This window comes from Pipistrellus hanaki, assembly GCF_964339955.1.
Source record: "Pipistrellus hanaki genome assembly, chromosome: 6".
In the NCBI taxonomy this organism is placed as follows: domain Eukaryota; kingdom Metazoa; phylum Chordata; class Mammalia; order Chiroptera; family Vespertilionidae; genus Pipistrellus; species Pipistrellus hanaki.
Genome location: NC_140508.1, coordinates 67,712,208 through 67,737,012, shown reverse-complemented (window position 1 = coordinate 67,737,012; position 24,805 = coordinate 67,712,208). Strand labels below are relative to the sequence as shown.

At 49.9% G+C, this 24,805-nt stretch overlaps 1 protein-coding gene across 5 annotated transcripts; it reads left to right on the top strand.

The window, feature by feature from the left end:
* The first annotated feature begins 156 nt into the window (after positions 1–156).
* On the top strand, positions 157–24,725 carry HNF4A (hepatocyte nuclear factor 4 alpha). 5 transcript variants are annotated; one of them, XM_084888726.1, is made up of 10 exons: positions 157–429; positions 4,587–4,761; positions 5,819–5,913; positions 11,204–11,310; positions 11,962–12,117; positions 15,657–15,744; positions 16,126–16,281; positions 19,354–19,590; positions 21,478–21,600; positions 22,794–24,725. In XM_084888726.1, exons 1-10 carry the CDS (start codon positions 315–317, stop codon positions 22,934–22,936), a joined length of 1,395 nt encoding a protein of 464 aa, XP_084744852.1. In that variant the 5' UTR covers positions 157–314; the 3' UTR covers positions 22,937–24,725. The 5 variants fall into 5 exon arrangements, with proteins under 5 accessions (XP_084744852.1, XP_084744851.1, XP_084744853.1 ...); XM_084888725.1 differs by having other exon boundaries at positions 19,354–19,620; XM_084888727.1 differs by having other exon boundaries at positions 19,354–19,620; positions 21,439–21,630.
* Positions 24,726–24,805: the final 80 nt, after the last annotated feature.

The window sequence follows — 24,805 nt, the reverse complement described above, 5'->3', positions numbered from 1 at the left end:
AGTTGTAACAGCAACCCTGGTGTCAGCCAGAAGCCAACAAACAGCCAAATCCCTGCGGCCCCGCCCAGACTATCCACCGGTGGGGGAGCCGATTAACCATTAACCCCCACCCCTCCCTGGCAGAGCCTCCACCCCTTCTCCGAGGCTAGGCCCAGACTCCAGGAGATCCTCCCAGAGGACAGTCTGAAAGGCAGGAAGGCAGAGAGCGCACCTGGGAGGAGCAGGGGGAGGGTGAAGGGCGGGGCCGGCTCGGCCTGCAGCCTTCCCGGTGGGCATCCTGGGCAGGGCAGGCGGCTGAGGCGCGGAGAGGGAGGATGCGCCTCTCCAAAACCCTGGCCGACATGGACATGGCCGACTACAGTGCCGCGCTGGACCCAGCCTACACCACCCTGGAGTTTGAGAACGTGCAGGTGCTGACGATGGGCAATGGTAGGTGGAGGCACGTCTGCATAGGAATGCCTGTTGGCTAGGTACGCCCAGGTGTGGGGGCAGGTCTCCAGCGTTCCGTTTTGGGCTGGGAGGAGAAGGACAGAGGATGGCCAGGTTGGTCCGATAGGCCAGTGCAGGTAAAGGAAATGTGCCCAGGTACAGAGACCAGAGGCATTCTGGGCCAGGGGAGGCCTGCACGAGCTTATCTCCAGCAAAAAGCAGGCCCAGGAATCCCTGTCAGGCTCTTGCAGTCCCTCAAAGCCATCCTGCTCAGCGTGTCACCGGGAGCGGGGACGGGCCGGTGAGCTCCTCCTTCCCATGCAGCTCCAGTAATTGTGACCAACAGGGCCCCTTCCTGAATCCCTTGGGCCTCGGTCCAGGGAGACGGGAAGGCACGTCTGGTCCCTGGAGGTGATAGATGGAGGATCCAGAAGATTGGTGTTTCGGGTGTCTTTGAGAATTTCCTGGGCTGAATGCCCCACTTAGAGAAACTGCAGTTCTCAGGGAAGTTTTGCTAAATGAGACACCAGTCAGTAGTGTGTGTGTGTGTGTGTGTGTGTGTGTGTGTGTGTGTGTGTGGTCATGGCCTCTTCTTGGTGTGGTGTGCACGTATAAGTTCCCCTGTAAGTGGGTGGGTGATCATATACTGAGTTGGCAACTGTGTGCCCATGGAAACCATTAGCATCTTTTTGCACATTTGCCTGTGTGCTCCTGTTCTGTGCCCGTTTTCATTTGTGTTTGTTCACTGAGTGGGTTTGTGTTGGTTGGTGTTTCTAGAGGTGCCTGTGTTTGTCTTATGTATATAAGCAGTGGTGAGTGTGTACATGTGTCTGTGGATGTTTGCACACATATACCATGGATGTGGATTTGTTTGTGTGCCCTGTGCTTCCTGCATGGGCATTCTGACTCGTGCCCTGTATGTACCTGCTTGTGGATATGGGCACATCCTTGCACTGGGGGCCGGTGCTGTCTGTGGGCCATGGTTATGCAGACATGATGTGCAGGATTTTGACCTTGCCATTCACCAAGTGAGATTCTCATCAGCAACATGTCCATTTGTCTTTGAGCAGATTTTGTTGCTTGTACCTGTCTCTCTATGTTTATAATCACCGAGATCCCATCTGGTTCTCCTTCACAAGAAGGTTGGGAGAGGAAAGGGACTTGAAAGCCAGGAAGTTTCTCGAAAGAAAGGTCCCTAACTGGTGGCCAGTCAGCCTCAGTGGAGAAGTGAGTGGCAGCCAGCTGAGGTCAGCCTGCCACCTGCCTTACTGCCCTGGCTCTGTGGCTTCAGCCCAGGCCTCTAAGGCTTGTGGTCAGTTTGGCTCAGCTGGAAAAAGGTGATTCCCTGCCTGTGGTCAGTGGGCACTGTCCATAGTCAGTCTCACCAACTGCTCACCTATCCCTGCCATCCACCCACTGTGTGACCTACATGTCACCTCTCCTCTCTTGGTCTCTTCTACAAAATGGGCTTAATCACCCCAAGTCTGCTTGCTGGCCAGCTTTTAGGAATATCCAAGGGTCACCTGAGGAACTGAGGGACAAACATGCAGGCAATGGTAAACAGGGAGCTGCTGCCCTAGGTGGGGTGCCATGTGACCCCACAAGGACAATGTGTGCTGTCACACTCCTGGCCACCACCCAGCCCCAGGCTGCTCCCTGGAGCTGGCGCCATCTACCCTGCAGAGCGCATGCCTCCAGCTCCCAGGAGCCCTGTGCTCCCGAGGCAGAGCCAAGCCCCTTGATTGGGTGACCTGAAGACAGGACAACTTCCTGCCCTGGGGCCAGAAAAATTAGGGCTCAAATTCTGGCATAGATTCTTTCCTGTTGCAACCTCAGTTCTTCATCTCTAAATGGGAATAAATAATAGCACCCACCCCAGGGCTTACCAGAGGATGAAATAAGATAGGGTGCTTAATATCTTAGCACTGGTAACTGGTCCTGGCCCCACCTGAGTCATCTCAGGAACTCCAAACGCCTGTCAGGAGGGTTTACATTCTTTACTGGAGTTTGAAGTGGTCTGAGAGTTGAGGTTATGTTTGGCAAACATCCTGAGCTGGTAGCTCAAAGGCTCCAAGGATAGCTCCCCATCTGACCCCATCTTGGACTCAGAACCAAAAGTTACAGGGGTTCCTTGCTTCAGAGACCCCAGTAGACACCCCAAAAAGGGCAACAATGGCCAGAATCACCCCTCAGCCATATATCTGGCTCCTCTACTTCCCAGCGGTGTGATGACCCTGAACTAGCCACTTGTCCTCTCTGGGCCTTGGTGTTCTCACCTGGAGAATGGGGCTGATCAGCTGACCCCAGGGATGAGATTATATACTTGGCAGCACCCAGCCCATCCTGAATGTGGACACTCCTTCCCCTAGCCTCATCCTGAATGGCCGGGAATTGTGGGGTCAGCTCTTCCCAGGGGTCTGGGGAGCAAGGCTGAGGGAGAAAGGGCACCAGCACGGCTTAACAATTATCCCCATCTCCAGGAATAATTCACCAAGTGGAGGGGGCCGCACTCTTGGGCACCCTGGGGAGAGCAGGAGATGTTCAGCCAGGTGACGGCAGGATGAACGCAGCGGAGTCTGCTTGCACACAGAGGCTGGAAATCTTGTGCTCTGAGAGTTTTCTTCTGCAGGAAAGTCATTTCACAAATGCCGATATAATGCTTATTCTGTGACAAGCACTTCACTGAAACACCACAACACCCTAGGGCATTTTCCTCCTATTTTAAAAGTGAGGAAAGTAAGGTGAGAAGTTAATTCAGCCAAGGTCACAGGGCAAAGAGGTGGGCTACTGGAATTCTAACTGGGCAAAAGGGCTCCAGACTTTGTGGTCTTAGTACAGCTCCATGCCCCTCTCCAGTGTTTAACTGGTTGTTCCCTAGGAATTCAAGGTCGGCCTCAGGGTTCTAGGAGAACAGTGTGTTATGACTTGGTGTGCTGTGCACATGTATGCATTCTTCTGGGGAGATGGAACCTAGTGTTTATCATCTTCTCCGAGAGGTCTATCCTTGGTGGGAGATTTACTTATAAAAAGAGGGGTCGGCTACTGATTAAAAAAATAAAATTGAATATCACTCATCTAGGGGAAATGGTGAACAACATAGACTGATGAATAAGAACAGACCCAGAGATAAGGAGCCATGGGTCAGACCTCAAAAGGAGGGTGAGGATAAAAGGAAGAGATCAACCAAAGGACTTGTGTGCATACATATGAGTCTAACCAGTGGTCAAGAACAATAGGGGGGTGAGGGCATAAATGGGGAGGGGTGGGGGATTGGAATGGGGGGTTGAGGACAAATATGTGATACCTTAATCAATAAAGAAATTTTTTTTAAAAAAATTGAAAACCACTAGAACAGTAGAACTGCCCTATTTATATTTAGGGAAACCGAGGCCCAGGGGAAATTGAAGCAATGAAACAAACTTGCCCCAAGGTCACAGGCGAATTAGTGGCAGCATCAGTACTAGCACCCGAGACCCCAGCATCCAATCCAAGATCTTTGTCACCTGCCTAAAAATACCCCTCCTCTCCTCACATTTATGTGGATGCAGTAGCTTTTGCCTCTGGGAAAAGAGGTATTTGAAGAGTGCACATTTTCTTGTCATGTCCCTCCCAGGAGGACAAATGAGCCACAGTCCTTGGTGCATGTCTTCTCATTTCCCAGGAGAGTTGTCAGGGCCCCTGGGCACTAAGCTGAGACCCACTCACCCAAGGTCACTCAGTAAGAAATAAATGGCAAGGCCTGGTTCCGGGCAGATGCTGCAGTATTTGTCCCTTCCACAGCCCTCTGCTTATGATCAATCAGGATCATAAGGTTGGAAGCATTCTAGGGTGTGGCCAAGTCTTCATTCCTTCCCAGAGAAAGCTGGGCTAGTCGTCTCCATCGCAGAGGAACAGACTCTCACCAACAACTCTGTGAAGTCACCGTCACAGTGATACCGAAGTTAGAGATGCCAAACAGGGGCTCCAAAAGGCCAAGGGGTTTGCCCAAGGTCACTGAGGGAGTGGGGACAACATGGCCTTCTGGCTGAGGCTGGAGCCCTGAGGAGATCCCCACAACATTCATATTGGTTTGTAAATTTAAACCACCAGAAAAACAGGCCTCCAGGAGGTAACTTTCTGCCCTTCTGAGTCCTCACTCTTTTTTTCTTCTCGTGCAGACACATCCCCATCAGAAGGTGCTAACCTCAACGCGACCAACAACCTGGGTGTCAGTGCCCTGTGCGCCATCTGTGGAGACCGGGCCACAGGCAAACACTACGGCGCCTCGAGCTGCGATGGCTGCAAGGGCTTCTTCCGGAGGAGCGTGAGAAAGAACCACATGTACTCCTGCAGGTGCGGAGCCCCCTCGGGGTCTTGGGAAATAGGCACACTTGGACTAATGTTCCCCAGGGTCTGTCATCTCCTACTACTTCCCAGCGGCATCTACCCTTCAAGGTCTTCAAGCCTCCTCTGGGTTCCTAGGCCTTGTGGCTTCAGATGGGAACAGCCATCCTAGGAAACTCATTCACGGATCAGAAAGTGACCGGCTGCCCTTTATGGAGCCCTTACTATATGCAGGCAACATCCTAAGCCCACACCCCCACTGTTATTTTCCCCACTTAGCAAATAAGGACCCGTGAGGCTTAGGATCAAGCCTCTGAGGATGGGACCCAACCCCCAAGCTGGTGCTTTTTCTAGGGCAGATAGGAGATTGGCCCCAGGCCTTCCCAAAGCCTCAGAGATCCCTCCTTTATAAGCATCTGCCATTCTGAGTGACAGCAATAATAAAGTAACAGCCATCGGTTAGGAGCCTTTGCCATGTATGGATACTGTGCCAGGCTCCATCCATGTATAATTTTCCCCTGCCAATGCCCCTCTGAGGTGGTTACTATTATTATTCCTATTTTATAGAGGAGGAAGCTGTGGCGTGGAGAGGGCTTGGAATTTGTCCAAAGTCACCCAGCTCACATCAATGACAGAGCCCAGGCTGATACTCAGGGCCCCACCCTTAGCCACTGTGGGGTACTGCCTCTACTTATATTCTATCCAGAGAGTGGCTTATGTGGACCATGTACTGACCATTAACCATAGCCAGGAGCCTGCTCTGGACTAGTAGGATGTGGTGGAAATAGCGGTGTTTTGATATTCAAGAGGCTAGGGTTCCCAACCTGGCTCTACCCCAGGCTGAGCGATCCAGTTGCCTCTCCGAGCCTCAGTTTTCCTACATTTAATAAACCAGGCTTGGACTCCATTGAGCTTTTCTCATGGTTCACATGAGAACTTCTGGGATGAAGGGTTAGTTACAGCAAAGAGGAGTTCTGGGGATCAACCAGATGGCCAGGATTCTAGTTCAATCTCGGGGGCGGGAGGACTGTCCCTTTTCCATCCAACCATCCAAAGCCCTCCCCAGATTTAGTCGGCAGTGCGTGGTGGACAAAGACAAGAGGAACCAGTGCCGCTACTGCAGGCTCAAGAAGTGCTTCCGGGCTGGCATGAAGAAGGAAGGTGAGCTTCGGGGGGGCCCCCCTGCCACACTGCCCCACCCGCACCACAGCTCCCCACAGTCATTTACAACTGGGGACACAACTTTATGACTCAGTAACAGGCCCCAGGGTGACTGACTAATGGCTGAGAGAAGGAAGGGCCTAGAAATCTGACCACAGGGAGGGGCTGGGCTTGGTCTTGAGAACGATTCAAAGAGATAAGTTCCCACTGTGGCTGTGCAGGTTCCCAGCCATCAACACCCCTGCCAGCCGTCTCCACCACCACGCAGCCAAGTCCAGTCTTTTTTCTTTATGTGCTATTTTAAACATTAAGAAAGGCATAGAGCCGAAACCGGTTTGGCTCAGTGGATAGAGCATCAGCCTGCAGACTGAAAGGTCCCAGGTTTGATTCTGGTCAAGGGCATGTACCTTGGTTGCGGGCACATCCCAGTAGAGGATGTGCAAGAGGCAGCTGATCAATGATTCTCTTTCATCGATGTTTCTAACTCTCTATCCCTCTCTCTTCCTCTCTGTAAAAAATAAATAAAATATATTTTTTTAAAAAACGAAGAAGAAAGAAAGGCATAGAGAATGATATTACAAATGTCCATGTACTACCTAGACTCAGCAAATATGGGGCGGGGGTGGGGGGGGGGAGGCGGAGAGGCGTGGGAAGGTGCTCTGTTCCTGAGCTTCCTGTCCCAGGAACAAGTGCCCCAGTTCCTTAGTCGTCATGGTTGAGTATCAGGTGAGTCAAAGTGTTCCCATATTAGGGAATGGGAACAGGACACTGGACTTGTCCTGGGGAGTGGAGAAGGGAAAGACGCAGTGCATTGATTACGGTCTCTCCAGGCCTCCTGATACCAGCAGACACCAGTCATTGGGCTGGGCTTTTCCATGATGGATAGTTCCTTTTGTTCTTATGACAACTGTGTGTGGTGGCACTATTGTTATGGATGAGGGAATGGAGGCCAGAATGGCTCAGCAACTTGCCGAAGGCCCCACAGCTGGTCAATGCAGAATCTGGGGTTTGAATCCAGAGCTTTGAACTCAAGCCCAGTGCTGTTTGGACAGCACCTCCATGTTGCTTGCTTTATGCCCTCCATGCCTCAGGGACATTCAGCCCAAGCTCAGGAAGCAAAAATCTTTTAACTGCTTCTAAAAATAACTTTCCATTACCAAACCTCTTCATCTTTTTCTCCTCTCAACTCACACTTCCCAGCTCTAGGACTACCTTCCAGGTCTTCCTTTCTAGCCCGCAGTTGTGGTACCCAAGCCAAACATCTGGTCTAGTCCTGCACACCCCCTACCCCCATCCCACCCCACAGCGGGAACCTGGGACCCAGCCTGCTGAGCCTAATGAGGAGAGGAGCTCAGCTATGGTCGCCTCCTCTCCCCGTCTTTGCCTCTGAGACACTATTTTCTCTGCTCCTGCCCTAGGAGTTATTTCTGAGCCTCATCCTAATAGGGCCTTGGCGTGAGCTCATGGGTCCGGTGGCAAACCTGGGCCTGCTCACCCTGATGAAGGAGTAGTCCCCTCCCGCTTTCAACATAATTCTACCCTCCAGACCTCAGCGGTTCTCAATGTGGGGAAGGGACTTTTGCAGAGGGCAAATGACCCCACCTCTCCCGGCCTGGTGTTCAGTGGTGAGGAGCCTCGCTCACCCACTCTCACCTCCCAGTTGGGAACCACTCTGTGGGATAGGAAATGCTAAAGATGGGGATGGGTCACTTCAGGGTCCAGCTTTGATCTGCCATTATATGTGTCCCTTGTAAAGCATTCAGAGTCATTTCCCCACGTGTCACTTCAGGGGAGTTTCTGCCTCTTCTGGACTCAATAAAATGAGGGGGTTGGTAGTGGTCCCTCCCAGCCTTGTGAGCCTCACCACAGACACTGGGACTTGTGTGTTTGTTTCCTTCTAGGAGCCACATCTTGGCTCCTAGAAGGGGAGAGGGAGCACCAGGCAATTCTGCACTTGCTTAGCCTTGAAAATTGCTTGTTGGCTCGGGAAAGGTGGCATCATGTCAGGAGGATAGAGAATTGGCTGATGGCAAGTCAGCGTAGGCGAGTAAATGTTGGTGCTTATTTACACACCTGGGTTAAGATTGTGACATGTGCTCATGTCCCTTGGTTGCTTTGAGAATAGGCCAGGGTAGCAGAGTGTTCAGTCACCACTGTGGTCAAGCTCTGGGAAGTAAGGGTATTACTAGTTCTAAGTTTTATAGCCTGGTAAGAACTTCCCAAAGCCAAGAGAAATTCTTGGAAGCCACGGGGATCAGAAGAGCTGGGACAAGTTTTCATTTTTCTATCTTGATGGTCTTAGCAGAATTCAGTCACTTAAACCCAAAAGTAGCCGTGAAGGGTGAATTGTATGGTGATGGATAGTCAGTATAAACTTCTGAGGATGCTCACTTTGCAGAGTATCAGATGTCAAAGTATAAGGCTGGGTACTTGACATATATTTTTAAAAATGGGCTGCAAACAAAATTTATAGACTTGGCAGGAAGGCATGGGCTGCAAACAAAATTTATAGACAAGACAGGTGTATTTGAGGCTATTAAATCTACTTCTTCATACACTTTACAGATGGGTAAATTGAAGCAAGAAAAGTGACATGATTGACTCAAGGGTGGAGTCAGGGCTAGAACTCAGGCTCCCAGAGCTGGGCAGGTACCAAGCTCCCAGGATTGAAGCTGGGAGGGACCAGCGTGGGAACCATCTTGGGTCTAGATTCCTGAAAGTTCCTCTTGACCGCAGGGAAGGGCTCTAAATCTCATAGACCCGTAAGTCTTGGCCAGAGGTTATTCCATGGAGGCCATCAGTGAGTTTCCTGAAGTGACAAGTTTTCCTGGGGAGAAACCTGGGGATCAGTGGGCCTGACAGTAGGTTGAGAATTCTTCCCTATAACCCGACACTTACTGGGTGATCCTAGGACAAATGCAGGCTCCTGGAATTAGACACCTAGAACCAGGAAGTGGGGCCAAGGGTGCAGGAGGTGTGGGGTGGTGGTGGGCCCTTTCTTGGAACCTCAGCTGAGCCCCACTAGGCCCCCATCAAGGAGTTCTCTGAGAAGACAAGCTCATCCTCCTCACTGCCTCTGCCCAGGTTGGTTAATATTCAATAGAAGTTACATTAGGTCCCCGACCCTGCTAATACTGAGCAAACATTTGGAAAACATCATTCCGTGACTGAGCTCGCGCCGGGCACTGATAAGGCCGGCCTAACCTTGAGGAGCCCAATCCGCAGCTGCTGACAGCAGCCCTTTTATTCAGCCTGCCTCCTCCTGGCGCCCTGGTGGGTGCGGGCAGCCTCTGTGGGAGGGTGTGGGCAGGGCAGGTGGGGCAGGACTAAGGCTGGGGAGCGGTTCTGGGAGCTGGCCCCATGCAGGGTGGTGGGTCTCCAGAAAGATTTCTTATCTTGGGACTTCTATTTTATCCCCCCTGACTCCTGGTTTCGTTTAAATAGTCTGACTTTCATTCTCTGATTTCAACAATGTGTGAAATCCCGAGACAGTTGAATAGGTGGGATGTCAATGTTCCACCGAGACACAGGGCCTAGGGCGCTCCCAGGAAAAACAGCTTGTCTCCTCCAGCGCCTTCTATTATTCACTCGGCAAATATTGATTGAGCACCTACTGTGTGCCAGGCTCTGTTCTAGTCGCTGGGGCCACAGAAGTGAACAAGAGGGAGTTCTTTCGGGAGCTTCCCTTCTCAGAGAGAGACAGAGAGGAAAAAAATGAGCGTGTGATTCTACAATAAGTGCCAAGAGGAAGAAGGAAGCAGGATGCAGGGCAGAGTGTGAGGAGGGAATGCCACTCAGACAGGTGGTCAGAGAGGGTACCTCTGAGAAGGTGACATTTGCACAGGGACAGGAGTGACATGAAGATGCAGCGAATTCAGTCATTTATACCCAAAAGTAGTCCTGAAGGGTGAATTGTGTGGTGATGGGTGGACACTAGACTTTTGAGGATGCTCACTTTGCGGAGTGTACAGATGTCAAATTATAATGTTGGGTACTTGACATATATAGGGTAGAGAATCCCAGGCAGTGGGGAGAGCAGCGCCAGAGTGTGTCGGAGCAGTGAAGCACATTTGTGGACAGAGAGAAAGGGCGACAGGGAAGGGGTGTGACCTGAGAGGTGCATGTAGGGGCAAGGCTAGGAGCAAAGGGACCAGCGAGGAGGTCCCGGGCTACCCCAGGGCTGAGAAGTCAGGGCCCAGGCAGAGTGGGAGCCAAGATGGATTCTGTAAAGACCGCTCACACATGTGGGGCATGAGTAGAGCTGGTATGTGAAGAGAAAGATTCCCAGGCTGGACGTGGGAGAATAAACTTCCTGTTTCTGAGATGGGAGAGACAATTTGGGAAGCAAAAGCTGATAGATGGGGCAACTGAGGCCCAGAGAGAGGAAGTGATTTCTACTGGCACAGGGAGAGCGAGTGGCAATTCCGAACAGGAACTGGTCCCCTCCCACCGCGTCCTCCCTCCTCCCAGCTTCAGCCAAGCCTCATTGCACAGGAAGGCTTCTCAGAGTCCAAGGGACAGGGCCAAGGCATCAGGTCCCTCTTATATCTCCGGCCAGGACTGGCCCGGAAGGGGACACCCAGTGGGGTGCGGGGTCCTGATGGACACAGGCCCCGGATCTCTGAGTTCCTGGGAGAGAGCCCAGCAATGGGCAGGGTGAGGACAGCGTGCCTTTGCTGTCTCTGAGAAGGGCAGCCTGGATCCCTTGCAGCTCCTGCTGACGATGAGACCCCCAGGGCAGCCAGGGCCTCCAGATCCCCATGTCCAGGCCTTCTGCCTCCGAGTTCAGGGATCCCTGGGCCGTCTCCTGTCCCCCAGAGGAATTCATTTTGCTTGTTTTGCACACTTTCATCTGGAAAGAAAGGGACCCTTTTTCAAAGCAGAGCTTGCAAATCTGTTATCTAGACAGATCCCCTCTTCAATGCTCAAGACTCCCTTAAGCCCTCTGCCAAGTCACCATTATCTTGCATGCCTCCAGGGATGGGTGGGTCACTCCTGCAGTCACCGCACTGGGTGGGGGCAGTTTTGGCATTTGGAAAGTTCTAACAAGCAGGGTTAGAATCTGTCTCCCTTTCTTCCCACAAGTTGATCTGGGTTCTGTCTCCTGGACACACCCCTCCTACTCCCACCTCCAACTGTGCCTCCTTCCCTGCAGGATAGCCCTGCAGAAACTCTGTCAGGGTGAACTCTTTCCCCTTGCACCTCATCCATTCCTCATCAGTCGCGCGACAGCCCTCCCCTCCTCCATATCCCTGCCCGCCCTCCTCACTCCTCTCTGCTGTCCTCACAGCCGTCCAAAATGAGCGGGACCGGATCAGCACTCGGAGGTCAAGCTACGAGGACAGCAGTCTGCCCTCCATCAATGCGCTCCTGCAGGCGGAGGTCCTGTCCCAGCAGGTACTGGGGTGACTGCTCCACCCACCTGGGTCCCACACACTGAAGAGGAGTCTCACCTCCACCCCGCCCTCCCCAGCCAAGCCTTGGAGCTAGAAGGACCCCCAGATGTCACAGAAGGGAAGCTGAGTCCAGTGTCACGCGGCCAGTTTAGTAGCAAAGACAAAACCGAACGCAGGCCTGGCACTCTTTCTAGTTCATCCCACTGCCCACATTGTGCAGGCCAAGCAGATCTCTGCCTTCACTGAGGGCCTGAGATCAGCTTAGCCCCGGGACAACAGAGCAGCGAACGAGTGGACAGAGTAGCAAACTGGGGCCTAGTCAGCCTCTTGCTGTTGGCCTTGGGCCAATCACAGCACCTCCCTGGGCTGTGGTTTCTTCATCTACCAGATGGGGAGGAGGATTTTTGCTCTGCTTCTGCCCTAGGGCTGAGGGCTTCCTTGGGATTCTGAGGAGGAGGCAGGGGAAGGCAGCAGGGCTTCTTCAGCATCCTTCCTTCTGTCCATTTCCCCTTAAACTTCCTCCGAGCCAAGACAGCACCCACAGTCCATCTCCCCTTTTCCACACGACACTATCTGAGGAGGGGCCTCTGCAGGGTTCAGAGCGTGTGGGGCAGTCCAGCCATCCCCGGCATTTTCCTTCATCTCCCCCCAGATCACCTCCCCTGTCTCTGGGATCAACGGAGACATCCGGGCAAAGAAGATCGCCAGCATTGCTGACGTGTGCGAGTCCATGAAGGAGCAGCTGCTGGTGCTCGTTGAGTGGGCCAAGTACATCCCAGCTTTCTGCGAACTCCCCCTGGACGACCAGGTGCGGGCCGAGGTGGACTGTGGGCAGTGGGGGCCACTGGGCAGGAGGGACCTGCTGGCCCACCGGGGATATAGCCTTGGACTGGTCTGAATTTATTTAACAAAACATACATAGTGCTCACGTGTCCTGGAGTTGTTTAAATCACTTTGCAAATGTTAACTCATTTAATCCTTCAACAACCCTATGAGGTAGTGCTATTATTAGTTCCATCTTACAGGTGGGGAAACTGGGGCACAGAGAGGTTAAGTAACTTGCTCACGGTCACGCAGCTGGGATTAGAATTGGGCAGGCTAGCTCCAAAGTCCAGGCTTCTATCCACTGTACCTCTGCACCAGGCCCCTCTCCCAAGGAGATATTGACAGGGGCCCAAAGCCAAGGATCAGGAGATTTGGGCTTGCGCCCTGGTTCTCTGTGTGATCTAAGTCAGACGACTTCCTGTCTGAGTCTCAGTTTTCTTATGTATAGAGTGGAAATTATAATACCTGCCTCAGAACATTGTTGGAAGGATTGAGGACATTACCATTTGAAAAGTGTAAATCATGTAATGAGCGCTACACAGTGCCAGGCCCACAGCTGGCCTCCCTAAATGTGAGCTTCTTCCTGTATCCCACCAACATGGTAGAGCTCGGCATTTTATTTCCCAAAGTACATTCTTTGACATACCAAAAATGTCCCAGGGGAACAGGGCACTGTGTGTGTGTGTGTGTGTGTGTGTGTGTGTGTGTGTGTGTTGGGGGAGGGGGATGGGGCGGGGGGAGGGGCGGGGTGGTGTCTGAGGACAGATGAGTTTCTGAAATACCACAAGTGACAGCTCCTGCACCCTGTGGACCTCTGCAGACATTGGGAAAGGAGAGCCGGGCTGGACCACCTTCTCAGCTCTGAGGGAAGCTCGGAGTCCCAGTGGACAGGGCCTAGATGTCCATCGGGGCATTTATTCTCCGTTTTGCACGTTTGCATGAAAGACTGGCAACGCATGCCAGTCTGTTCAAGTTTCTGAGAAGCCCTGCAGGCAAGGCATCTATAGAACTTTATGGACAGACCCGGGGCTCCCAGGACTCCTTTTACACCCACCCGCTCCTGGAACACCTATTAGTGTCCCGCAATGGCTCACGTTGTACAAACGGGTTTGGCTGGTCCTGGGCCTCGCACGGGGGCTGGATCAGATGCCCTCTCACACGGATTCCTCCCGCTTTGGGAGGGACGACAGGGCAGGGATCTTGGCAGAGCCCTTGGCTTCTCCCCTGCTCCTCGTGTTCTGGCCCTGGTCCCCTCTGCTGGAGAATCTACATTAATGTTTAATCCCTCCTGTTCCTTCCCAGGGGCTCAGCAGGGCAACGAGATACCCCCAAGCTGAACAATTGTTAACCTCGATTTCCCACTCAAACCTCCCTGGCTAGGGCTCAGAGCATTCTCAGAGAGCAGTGATGGGTGGCCAATAACACGGGACAATCATTAACACCCCCCTGCCTGCTCACCCCCAGAACAGTTGCCATGTCAGGGGGTTGGACCCGGATCATGAGGGTTCCCAGCTCCCTATTCACGGTGTACAAGAAGCCCATTTGCTCTAGACAGGGGTGGAGGAGGAGGAGACACACCTGGGAGATGGGGATCATTGTCTTCCAAAGAACACCTCAAATCTATAGACATTGTTCAGGAACCACTTTCCAAGTTGTTTGCTTCTTGTTTTGTCTGGAATATCAATCCATTGAAACCTGGAAGGCTAGGGTAGCATTGGGTAAGGGGAATGAGGCCTAAAGAGGGAAGGTGATTTGCCCCAAGTCACAGAGCAAGGCAGCCACAGAGCTGGGACTTGATGCCAGGTCTTCTCCCTGTCAATCAGAACCACGGGGTAAGTGACAAGACCCTGCCCTGTGTACAGTGTAGGAAGTGCTCAATAATAAGCATCTTTGTCCTGGTCATTGAAAGTGTACTCTCACCTCCTGTTGGCCATTTCTCCTATTTTCCTGGCATCCTCACCAGGTTTAACTATAGGGGAATAAACTAGGTAAGGACAGGTGGCTGCCCAGGAGGCTGCTTCTGGAGAGGAAGTTAACTACAGTGTTTCCCTGAAAATAAGACATCCTCCGAAAATAAGACCTAGCGCAAGGAAAGATAAGACATCCCCTGAAAATAAGACCTAGGGCAACTTTGGGAGAAAAAAATTAATATAAGACACTGTCTTATTTTCGGGGAAACAGGGTAGTTTACTCATTCGTTAATTCACTCATTTCTTCCTTTCTTCATTCAAACAAATATTTATTGAATGTTTACTGTGCCTTAGAACAATTCCACCTCCTTAGATGGATCTTTTCTGACCTCCCATTTACGTAGCTATTGCCCTATGCTCTTATCTCATGCCCTCACCTTCCTTCTTCTCTTCCTCCCTCCCTTCCTTCCTTGCTCCCCTCTTCTCTTCTTTCTCTTCTCACTTTCCCTCCCAGCACCTTCTTTTCTTCTCCTCTCCCCTCCCCTTTTCTCCCCTCCCCTCCCCTCCCCTCCCCTCTCCTCTTCTCTCCTCTTCTCTCCTCTCCTCTCCTCTCCTTTCCTTTCCTTTCACTATTGTGTCCCTATTGCCAAAAACATGTTTGTCACTTAGTAGGCACTTAACATTTGATAACTGGAAGAATGAACAAGCAAATGAATTAATGAACAAAAGCATTTTACTTAATAATTTAGCTAAAACCCTCTGAGCTCCCTAAACCAACCTTGCAGATAAGACCCTGGAGGCTACCAGCCTGATACTATTTTTCCAGCCCATCTTTGATTCTCATGCTAGTACTGAAGCAGAAGGTTCTGAAAGGACAGGCAGTGTCCTCCTGTGAGCTGGCTGGGCTCCTACCTCCAACTTCAGACTTGTCTTCTCTGCAGGGAAGGTGTCTGTCAAGTTCATCCACTAGAATCCTGCAATGTCAGTGGGCAGATGCCTGGAAATCTGAGCAGTGATTTTCCAAACACAATTGCACATCAGAATCCACTTGGAAGCATGTTTAACACAGATCCTTGGGCCCATCCCCATACATACAGAATCAGAATCTGGAAGTAGGGCCTGAGAATCTGCATTCTTGTGAACCACTCTTCATAATCTTTCATAGCTGGCCCATGAGTAGGAATTGGGGACCCGCAGTTTTAGAACTTTCGGGGTAGTAGACCCTCTCTAGAGTCTGATGAAAGCCTTTGCACCTCTAATGAAAAATATATATATACCCAGAATATTATCACAGTTTCACCAGGCACATAAAATAGGCCCTGAGGGAAGCAGCAACTTGCCCAAGGACACAGAAATTCAAGGTCAAAGTCAGTGTTTGGTCGCCCTGCTCCTACGGCGTGTTCTTTCCCCTCCTGGATTCCTGCTGAATCTTCTCCAGATCCCCAGTTGATCAGTTATGGGAAGAAGGCAGCAGTTTTCTGATGCCTGTTTTATAATTCAGGCAGGTAAAGGCGAGGGAAGCATGAGGCTGACTTGCCCAGTGTCGGCGGATTGGCTAGGAGCAGCCCTCCCAGGTGTACAGGCACCAGAAGCTGTCCCTTCTCTCTTCCAGGTGGCCCTTCTCAGAGCCCACGCCGGCGAGCACCTGCTTCTCGGAGCCACCAAGCGCTCTATGGTGTTCAAGGACGTTCTATTACTAGGTGAGGAGGTGGCCTGCTCAGCCAGGGTTCTGTGGAGGGCATGTCCAGTGTGGAACCCACCTGGGCACAGGAGATGTCCATACCAGCATGCTGGGGCAAGGGAGACCAATCAGAAATAGCCCTCTGCCCTTGAACGCAAGGAAATATGGACCCAAGGAATTAAAGTTCAAATACACTCAAAGCCAGATTCTAGGCTCAGTTTGATGATTTCAAGCAACTCATTCCTTTAATCTGGGTCTTAACTTTCTCATCTGTAAAATGGGCACTCCTCCATGGGCATCCACTTCATTGCCACTGCAAAGGACAGGGCCTGTTCAAAGCGAGGGGTGAGGGTACACCCAAGGCAGCCTCTCCATCCCCTCTCCTTCCCAACTCATCCAGGAAACGACTACATCATCCCCCGGCACTGCCCGGAGCTGGCAGAGATGAGCCGGGTGTCCATGCGCATCCTGGATGAGCTGGTGCTGCCTTTCCAGGAGCTGCAGATCGATGACAATGAGTATGCCTGCCTCAAAGCCATCATCTTCTTTGACCCAGGTATCGTCCACACCTCCCACCCACCCCCGGTGCTCTGTCAGACTTCTCCCACTGGGTTATAGACCCCAAGATCACAGCCTCATCTCTTTAGTACAACACCCGGGAGAGGGTGTTTTCCTTAGCTGTGTTTCGGAGATAAGGAGAAATCAAAGTTCGAAGGGATGACATGACTTGTCAGGGCACACTGAGTCCAGAGGCTGGGGTTTTCTCTTTCCTTTCCCTTCCTCCCTCCTTCTTTCTCTTTCATCTCCCGTCTATCCTTCGTTCCTTTCCTTTTATCTTCTTTTCCTCAAGAGGGGATGGGGGAGCTACCTTGGTGTACCCTTACCCCTAGCAAAATAATATCCGCACATCCTTAAAATGCAAATGTTCCTCCCTCCTCCACTTTTCCTGCTAAAGCCTACTCCCCAGAGGGAGCCATTTCTGATTCTTTATCGTTTCTTCTGGCCATAACCTCGAGCTCAAAATAAAATGCTACGCCTGCTCTCTCTTGCTTTATCTTTTTTAGGTCGTATTTTTCCTCCTAGGCTAGTGGAGGGTTTCACTTCTTTTATCACCATTCCTATTCTCCTCCATTCTCTTAATATATTTTTCTGGCTATTTTAGTGTCTCCATTGATCACCTTTATAATGTTTATTATGTGCTTATGCCTTTATTTCTTGTCCTATCAACTATGGAGAGTATTTTCCAACCCTTCGTGTAGCATATAGTCCCCCTTATCCATAGTTTTGTGTTTTGTGTGTTTGTTTTTTGTGGTTTCAGTTACATGTGGTCAAATTCCAGAAAGAAACAATTCATAAATTTACAATTGCAGGGTGTTCTGAGTAGTGTGATGAGATCTTGCACCCTCCTGCTCTGTCCCACCTGGGATGTGAATCATCCCTTTTTCCAGCGTATTCACTCTGCGTGTGCTATCTGCCTGTTAGTCACTTGGTAACCAATGCGGTTATCAGATCAACTATCCCAGTATTGCAGTCCTTGTGGTCAAGTCACCCTAGTTTACTAAATAATGGCCATAAAGTGCAAGAGTAGCAATGCTGGCAATTTGGACAATCCAAAGAGAAGCTGTAAAAGTACTTCCTTTAAGTGAAAAGGTGAGTACAGTTTAGTAAGATATCTTGAGATAAAAAGAGAGAGACCATATTCATATAACTTTTATTACAATGTATTGTTATAATTGTTCAATTTTAGTATTTATTAGTTATTAGTAGTAATCTCTTACTGTGCCTAATTTATCAATTAAACTTTATGATAGGTATGTATGTGTAGGGGGAAAAAAATAGTCTCTAAATGGTATATAAAGCGTTCAATTCTGTTTGTGGTTTTAGGCATCCACTGGGGACCTTGGACTGTATCTCCTGCAGATAGTGGGGGCTACTGTACCGCATCCCCACCCTGTCCTTCAGTTCTGACTCTCCTATCCCCATTCTATCTACTGACTTTCCACCTGCACTTGTAGCTTGTAGTTATGTCTGTGCAAAGCCTGATTTTATTTTACAATGTCAAGATTCCTGGGCCCCCAAAGGCTTGCTTGCTTCCTTTCCTCCTTACATGTTAGAGAGCACCTATTGCGTGCCAGGCACTGTCTTAGGTCCCACCTGCATGAAGATCATCTCTAGTAATAATAGTAATGAAGAGGGAGGTGTCACCATTTATGGAATGCTCTTTAAGACACCATTCTAAACACTCCATGTGGATCATCTCATTTACCATTTGCAACATGGCACCTGTGAGGTGGGAATTACTATCTCCATTTTACAGATTAGAAAACTGAGCACAGGGAAATCAATTAATGTGACCAAGGTCACCCAACCAGGAAATGGCAGACCTCGGATTTGAACTTCAAACTATTCAGACCTCAAGCCCATGTTCTTACCTAGCCACATGCTAGTCTCCATTTCCTAAAGGGTAAGAGTGCTAGTTCTAGTTTCCTTGATAGTCTGGCCCAGGTTATATCCCCTGAAGCACTCATCACAGAGATAGACAGAGTAAATAGCTCAATGTGCAGGTTTACTGACCCTGAGTCAGGGTCAGTAACCTGGCTTGGAGGGGTAGGTGACCTATATAATAGGGCCTGGCCTGTAGGTGGTGTTCAATAAAGTTTGTTGACTGAGTAAAAGAATGCACAAACATGGTTAGTGGAGAGCATCTTGGACTGGATGTGTGGGTGAAATTCTCTTTTCTGCTACTTACATTAGGAAATAAATGCATTACCGCCATGAAATTTGACTTATCCATTGGAGGACTGCTTGAGTCCCCTTCTTGACATTGAGGATCTAAAATTTATCCATTGATTTTTTTTCATTCAATTATCCTTCTATCCATCTACCTATCCTTTAATCTATTCAACAAGTACTGACAGTGCATGGTACTGGGTGGTGGGTTTAAAATGACAAATGACATATATGCCTTCCTGCCCAGAGCACACATCTAGAGGAAGAGACAGTTGTCTCCTGTGCAGTCAGGAGAGCCACAGAAATTTGGGAAATAATGGACACGTAATGCGGACTTGGGGAGGGTAGAATGGAGAAGGCTTCTTGGTGAAGGTGAAACCTAAGCTGAGACCCTAAGATGATGCAGTAAAGGGAGCAGAGAAGTGGGGGATACAGCTCTAAGGCAGCAGAAGCAGTGTGTGCTGAGATCTGGATAGTGGGAACTCAACCGGGAATCAGGAGCCCCAAGTCCACATCATGGATTGCCAATACTGGATGTGTGACCTGGGCCAGTCCTTTCCCTGCTCTGTGCCTCAGTTTCTCCATGTGTAATGAGGAAGTTGCTAAGTGCCCTCTTGGGTATGTTCCTGAAGTCCCATCCCCCATCCCTCAATCCTCTCTCCCAGTTCTGCATCTTAGGAAATGTGACAGAAATACTTTTCCACCTGAATCCAGGAAGCTACAATTTGCATTAGTGCGCTCTGCTTCTTTCGGACCCTGAATCTTCATCCCAGCACTGCTGAGGATTCCCTGTGTGACCTTGAGCCACTAGATCCCCTATGAGGGCCCCATGAGTCAGGGGAAGTCTGGGTCCTGACTCCCCAGGTGCTCTAACTGGGCCCCCTGCCTTCCCTTGCAGATGCTAAAGGTTTGAGTGACCCGGGTAAGATCAAGAGGCTGCGGTCCCAGGTGCAGGTGAGCCTGGAGGACTACATCAATGACCGCCAGTATGACTCACGTGGCCGCTTCGGCGAGCTGCTGCTGCTGCTGCCCACCCTGCAGAGCATCACCTGGCAGATGATTGAGCAGATCCAGTTCATCAAGCTCTTCGGCATGGCCAAGATCGACAACCTGCTGCAGGAGATGCTGCTGGGAGGTCCGTGCCCCGCTCCGGAGGGGCAGAGAGGTGGGCGGGGCAGGGGTCTCTCCAAGAGAAGGGGTCTCTTTTGACAGGTTGGCCAAGGGAGACTTCTCTGAAGTGGTGACTTTTGTGCTTAGACCAGATAGATTAAAAAAAAAAAATTGAGTATTTAAAAGTCAAGAGAAAAACATTCTAGACAGAAGTAATTAATACAGAAGACCTGAAGCAGGAGAGGGTAGTGTGTTCGAGAAGGAGGATAAGGTGGTGAGCTGGGGGAGTTGTATGAGATGAAGATGGAGAGCGGGCAGAAACCAAATGATAAGTATGCTGTGTCTGAATGTTGCGTAGAAAGTGAACTTAGGGAGGGGGAGGTGCAAAATGGAGACAGGAGACCCCTGAGAATGTTATTGTCTTTGATCAGGGAAAAGACAATAGAGGCTTGGACTAAAGCATGACTGGGAATTTAGCAGCAGAGAAAAACTTGATCATCTATTTGGAGGAAGAACCTGCAGGACTTGCTGATTGATCAAGATGTGGGGAGAGAGAGGGAGGAGGAGAGTCCAGGATAAAACCTGTGTTTTTGCTCTGAGTAACAGGAATGCTGGTGGATCAATTTGCTAAAATGGGAAGACTGAGAGAGAACAGTTGGAGGCTGGGTGTGGTGGTGATGGTGAGGGATCCATTTTACACTTGAGTTAAGCTTGAGATGACTGTTAGACATCCAGGTTGAATTATCATGGAGGCAGCTGGATGTCTTAGTCTGTTGCTAAAATACAATCCCAAAGCTCAGGGTGAAAGGCAACTCCATGGTATTCCAGCAATTAGTTGCCATGGGAGGAGGTTGGAGGAAGGGGAGCCAGGGGTTAAGAGCAAAACCAGGGAAGTTCCAGAATCCAAGAGAAGAGCATGTTTTAAGGAGGACAGGGCATTTAATGGTATTAAGTTCACAGGAAAGGGATGGAGGTGTTCATTGGATTGGCACAATAGAGGCTCTTGGCGATTGTGAAAAGAACCCTTTGAAAATGTTTTACTCTGAAGGGGAGCTATGGGGGAGTTGATGATGAATGCAAGGGAAGGAGGGATTATAATACTAAGTTATGGAATCTTGGCTGCACTAAAAGAGAAATAAAGATGGGGTGACAGTGAAAAATGGGGATCAGTGAGTTGACAGCCTCAATAGGGTTGAAGAGTTTTTGCAGTGGTGGTACTAAATGAAGTGAGCTGGAAGGATAGGAGGCAGGATCTAAGCAAGGAAGCCTGGGCTGATTGTAAAATGCTCACGGACAGGAGAAGTGGTTATTTCTAAAGATGGTTACAGATAAAGTAATTACTCTGGGCATTACAAGGAAGGAGAAGTTGACTTCCTACTGGAGTAGAAAGAACCAGGAGAGGCTTCCCTTAGGAGGAAATATCTGAACTGGAATTTGGACGTGTGAACATGGAGGGGTGGGGAAGGCATCTCTAGTGGAGCCAGACCATGAGCAAAAGCAGAGATTGGAAATTACAGGAAAGTACAAAGAAGCACATAGATGACAGCTTGGCTGAAAAGTGAGTTGGGACCAAATGGTTGAAGAACTTCCATGCCAAGGAATTTCAAAAGCCATTGATTAAATCCATTATATTAATATGCAATCAATACTCATGATAATATTTAAATTATCTCAATGCTTCCTTATACACTTCTTTTTTGTTTAAATCACTTTTGTTCTCTTGGTGACCTGGGTCCTCTTAATACCCTCATAAAGTCCATGGGTGGGAATGATAAACCCCAGTTTACTAGCCCAGGAATAGGAACCCAATAGGCATCATCTATAATGGATGGGTAGGTTGATTGGCCACACCTGAGGAAGATGGTGTCTCAAGGCCTATGGTCCTTATCCCAAACTCTTCATCTTCATGCAGGATCCGCCAGTGATGCAACTCATGCCCATCATCCCCTGCACCCTCACCTGATGCAGGAACACATGGGCACCAACGTCATTGTTGCCAACACGATGCCTACTCACCTCAGCAACGGACAAATGTGTGAGTGGCCCCGACCCAAGGGGCAGGCAGGTGGGCAACTTGGGTTCTATTCAGGAAGGGGTGAGGTTGGGGCCTAAGAGGGAGCCAGGGTAGGGACAAGGGATGAGATTGTGTATTTGTTAAGGCTGCTATTCAGTAAGGTGATTGATAGCCTCTACTGAATGAAGCTGTCCTTGGGATGGGGTAATCCACTAGATGAAGTTGCCCATTGGGTGAGGCTATCTATTAGGGTGAAAATTCCATTAAGTGTCATGCATTAGGCAAAATTGTTCATTAAATAAGGCTTCTGAATTGGGTAAGGCTATCCACTAGACAATTGAGTGAGATTCTTTATTAGGTTGGGATGCCCATTGAACTAGGCTCTCCTCTGAGGTAAAATCTCACAAGAGTGAGTTTGTCATTGGCAACATTCTTTAAAGAGTAAAACCATCATTGGGATGAGGCAGTCCACTAAAATGAGATTTCATTTCATTGAGATTATTCTTTGGGAAAGTTGTCCATTGACTGAAATTAGCCAACTGGGTCATCATCGAAGTTACTTTCCATTTTTTTCTGTTTTTGTTGATTTCAGAAAGAGGAAGAGAGAGGGAAAGATAGAAACATCAATAATGAGAGAGAATTATGCATGCCCCTTACTGGGGATCGAGCCCACAACCCGGTTATGTGCCCTGACAGAGAATCAAACCATGACCTCCAGGTTCATAGGTTGATGCTCAAACATTGAGCCACACCAAAGTTACTTTCTGAACCTGTTATGGGGGTGAGGCCAATTAGTTTCTGTTACTCATCTACCTAAATATCAGAATCTTTTAAGCCAAATAGGTTTTCATCAATTGTTGCTCCTTCTCTCCAAGAATGGGTATTCCTGTTGTTCTTGGGTAGAGTCAGACTTGGGCCTTGGTTTGGGAGAAGCTGCACATGACTCCATGTCAAACAGTGAAGGAGATGGAGGTTGGTAGGAACTGGATGTTACCTGGCCCAGCCATAGCCTTCCAGACCTCATAGAACATAAGACTGATCTGGGATCCGAAGATTTAAACCATAAGAGACTTCAGAGATTATTTGGTTAATTCTCTCATTTGGTTGAAGAGGACACTGAGCCCCAGAGAAGGGGGAGAACTTTCTAGGGCGCTGCTTTTACTCCCCAAAGGGCTAGGATTCTGAACAGCCTGTCTGTCTCTCTGTCCCTCCAGCCACCCCTGAGACTCCACAGCCCTCACCACCAGGTGGCTCAGGGTCTGAGCCCTACAAACTCCTGCCAGGAGCCATCACCACAATTGTCAAGCCCCCCTCTGCCATCCCCCAGCTGACTATCACCAAGCAAGAAGTCATCTAACAAGTCGCCGGGGGTCGGGGGCTCTGCTGGCCCTCCAGTCCCCTTAGACAGCCCTTGGTGGTCACTTGGTCACGGGGCTGGAAGCTGTGACAATAGGGCCAGTCCCAGAGCAGTAGTGAAAAGGGCAAAGGGCCCAAGAACTTGGGCTGTGGGCCACGTCACATTGCCACCTCCTCTGCTCTGGATGATGGGGCCTTGACTTGGGGAGATCCCAGCTGGAGAATCCTCTGCTGCCTTGGACAACGTCTCTCTCGCCGAAGCCACTGTCTTCCCCTTCATCCATAACTTCACCTGCTGCCTAAAGATGACATGGGACCTCACTCAAGCACAGCTTTCTTCCCCTCAGGCTGGTACTTCTCCCCGAGTGCTGTCATTGTGCCCAGGCCCTTTATCTCTCTATGCTCCCCAACTCTGAGGGAAGAGTGTCAGAATTCTGCCATTCCAGGAGTGGGCCAGTTTTGTTTTTTTTTGTGTTTTGTTTTTTTTTTTGGGGGGGGGGTCTGGGTTTGAGACTTGCTCTGGGGAGCATCACTCAGGGTACATTCTGGAGCCATTAAACTCCAGGATGAAACAGCCAGTTGCCTTGTCCATGCAGAATCTTGGTGGCTTTGGAGAATTCTGAAAAAATGTCACTTCCCATAGCAATTAAAGCTGAGACCAGACCTGGGACCAGAGCTGTGCTTTGTAGAAGGATAAATAGTTAGATGGGTTATCTACCCCCCCAGCCAAGGCTGACCCTTCCAGGTAGATGGGGCAGTACCCCAGTGCCCCCCAATTCCATCGTTAGTGATCGTTCCTTTTGGCAAAGGAGGCATGAAGGGTACAGTATGTCCAAGAGAAATCTCTGCATCTCCAGTGCTGTGAGGATTGTCCTTCCCCACTCCAGCAAGCCTAACCCCAATCCCAGGAGAAAGTGTTCCCTGCTCTGAGCTCTCCAGGCTTCCTTAGCCACGTCTCACTTCATTTCCCCAGAAATCCCAGCCAGGGGGCTCTGGCTGGTGCAGGGTGAGGTAGGGAATCTGGAGCCATTCTGCTCATCATGGTCATTCCTACTGTTTGCTCTTCCAACCCCCCCCCCCCCCCAATGTCCTGGGAGCAAAGCTGAGGTAAGAATTTCCCATGAGGTGGAGTGGGGCAACAATGGCTTTTAATGGTAGCAATTTTCTGGGGCAGGGGTCAGTCCTCTGCCCAAGTCAACTCTTCCTGGAGGAGAAATCCATTCCACTTTACCAATTTTACTGCAATTATAGGAAACAAAGTAAAGACAAGTTTACTTTCCTGATTCTAAACTGAGGACACCACATTGGAATTTTTGTCTACCTGAGTTGTAGTCCTAAAACAAAAATCTGATGGACTAAAAAAAAAATGGTGGGAAGGGCATCCATGGACCCTGTAATTCCTCCGCTGAGACAACTCCTCTAGGCAGCTCTCAGAAGCTTCCAGAGGCCCCGTGGCTCTGCTAGAAGGGGCAGGGAGGACAGGAAAGGGTTGTACAGGGATGTTCCTAGATTTCTTGTGATGATCAAGCCAATTGCTTTTGCCAGATTGCTCTGTGATTTGCCCTGATTGGGATGAAGTGTGAAATTCACATCCAGCAGTTCTGAAAGTGGGTTGGGTTCTGGCAGATCCTCCAGCTTCTTCCAGGGGGCGTGAATGTCATTGGGTCCTGTGCTGATACCTGAGCCCCTGTCACTGCCACCCAATGGGGCAAACAAACAAACAAGAAACATTTATTGTGTGTTTTAACAGAAGTTTATAAAGCTAAATAAATGGCATGTATGTTTTCTAAGTCCTTGGATGGGTATCTTTTCTTCCTTTCAGGTGTTAGAAATAAGAATGAAAATAGTCTCCTACAGTGTGCAAAGTGCT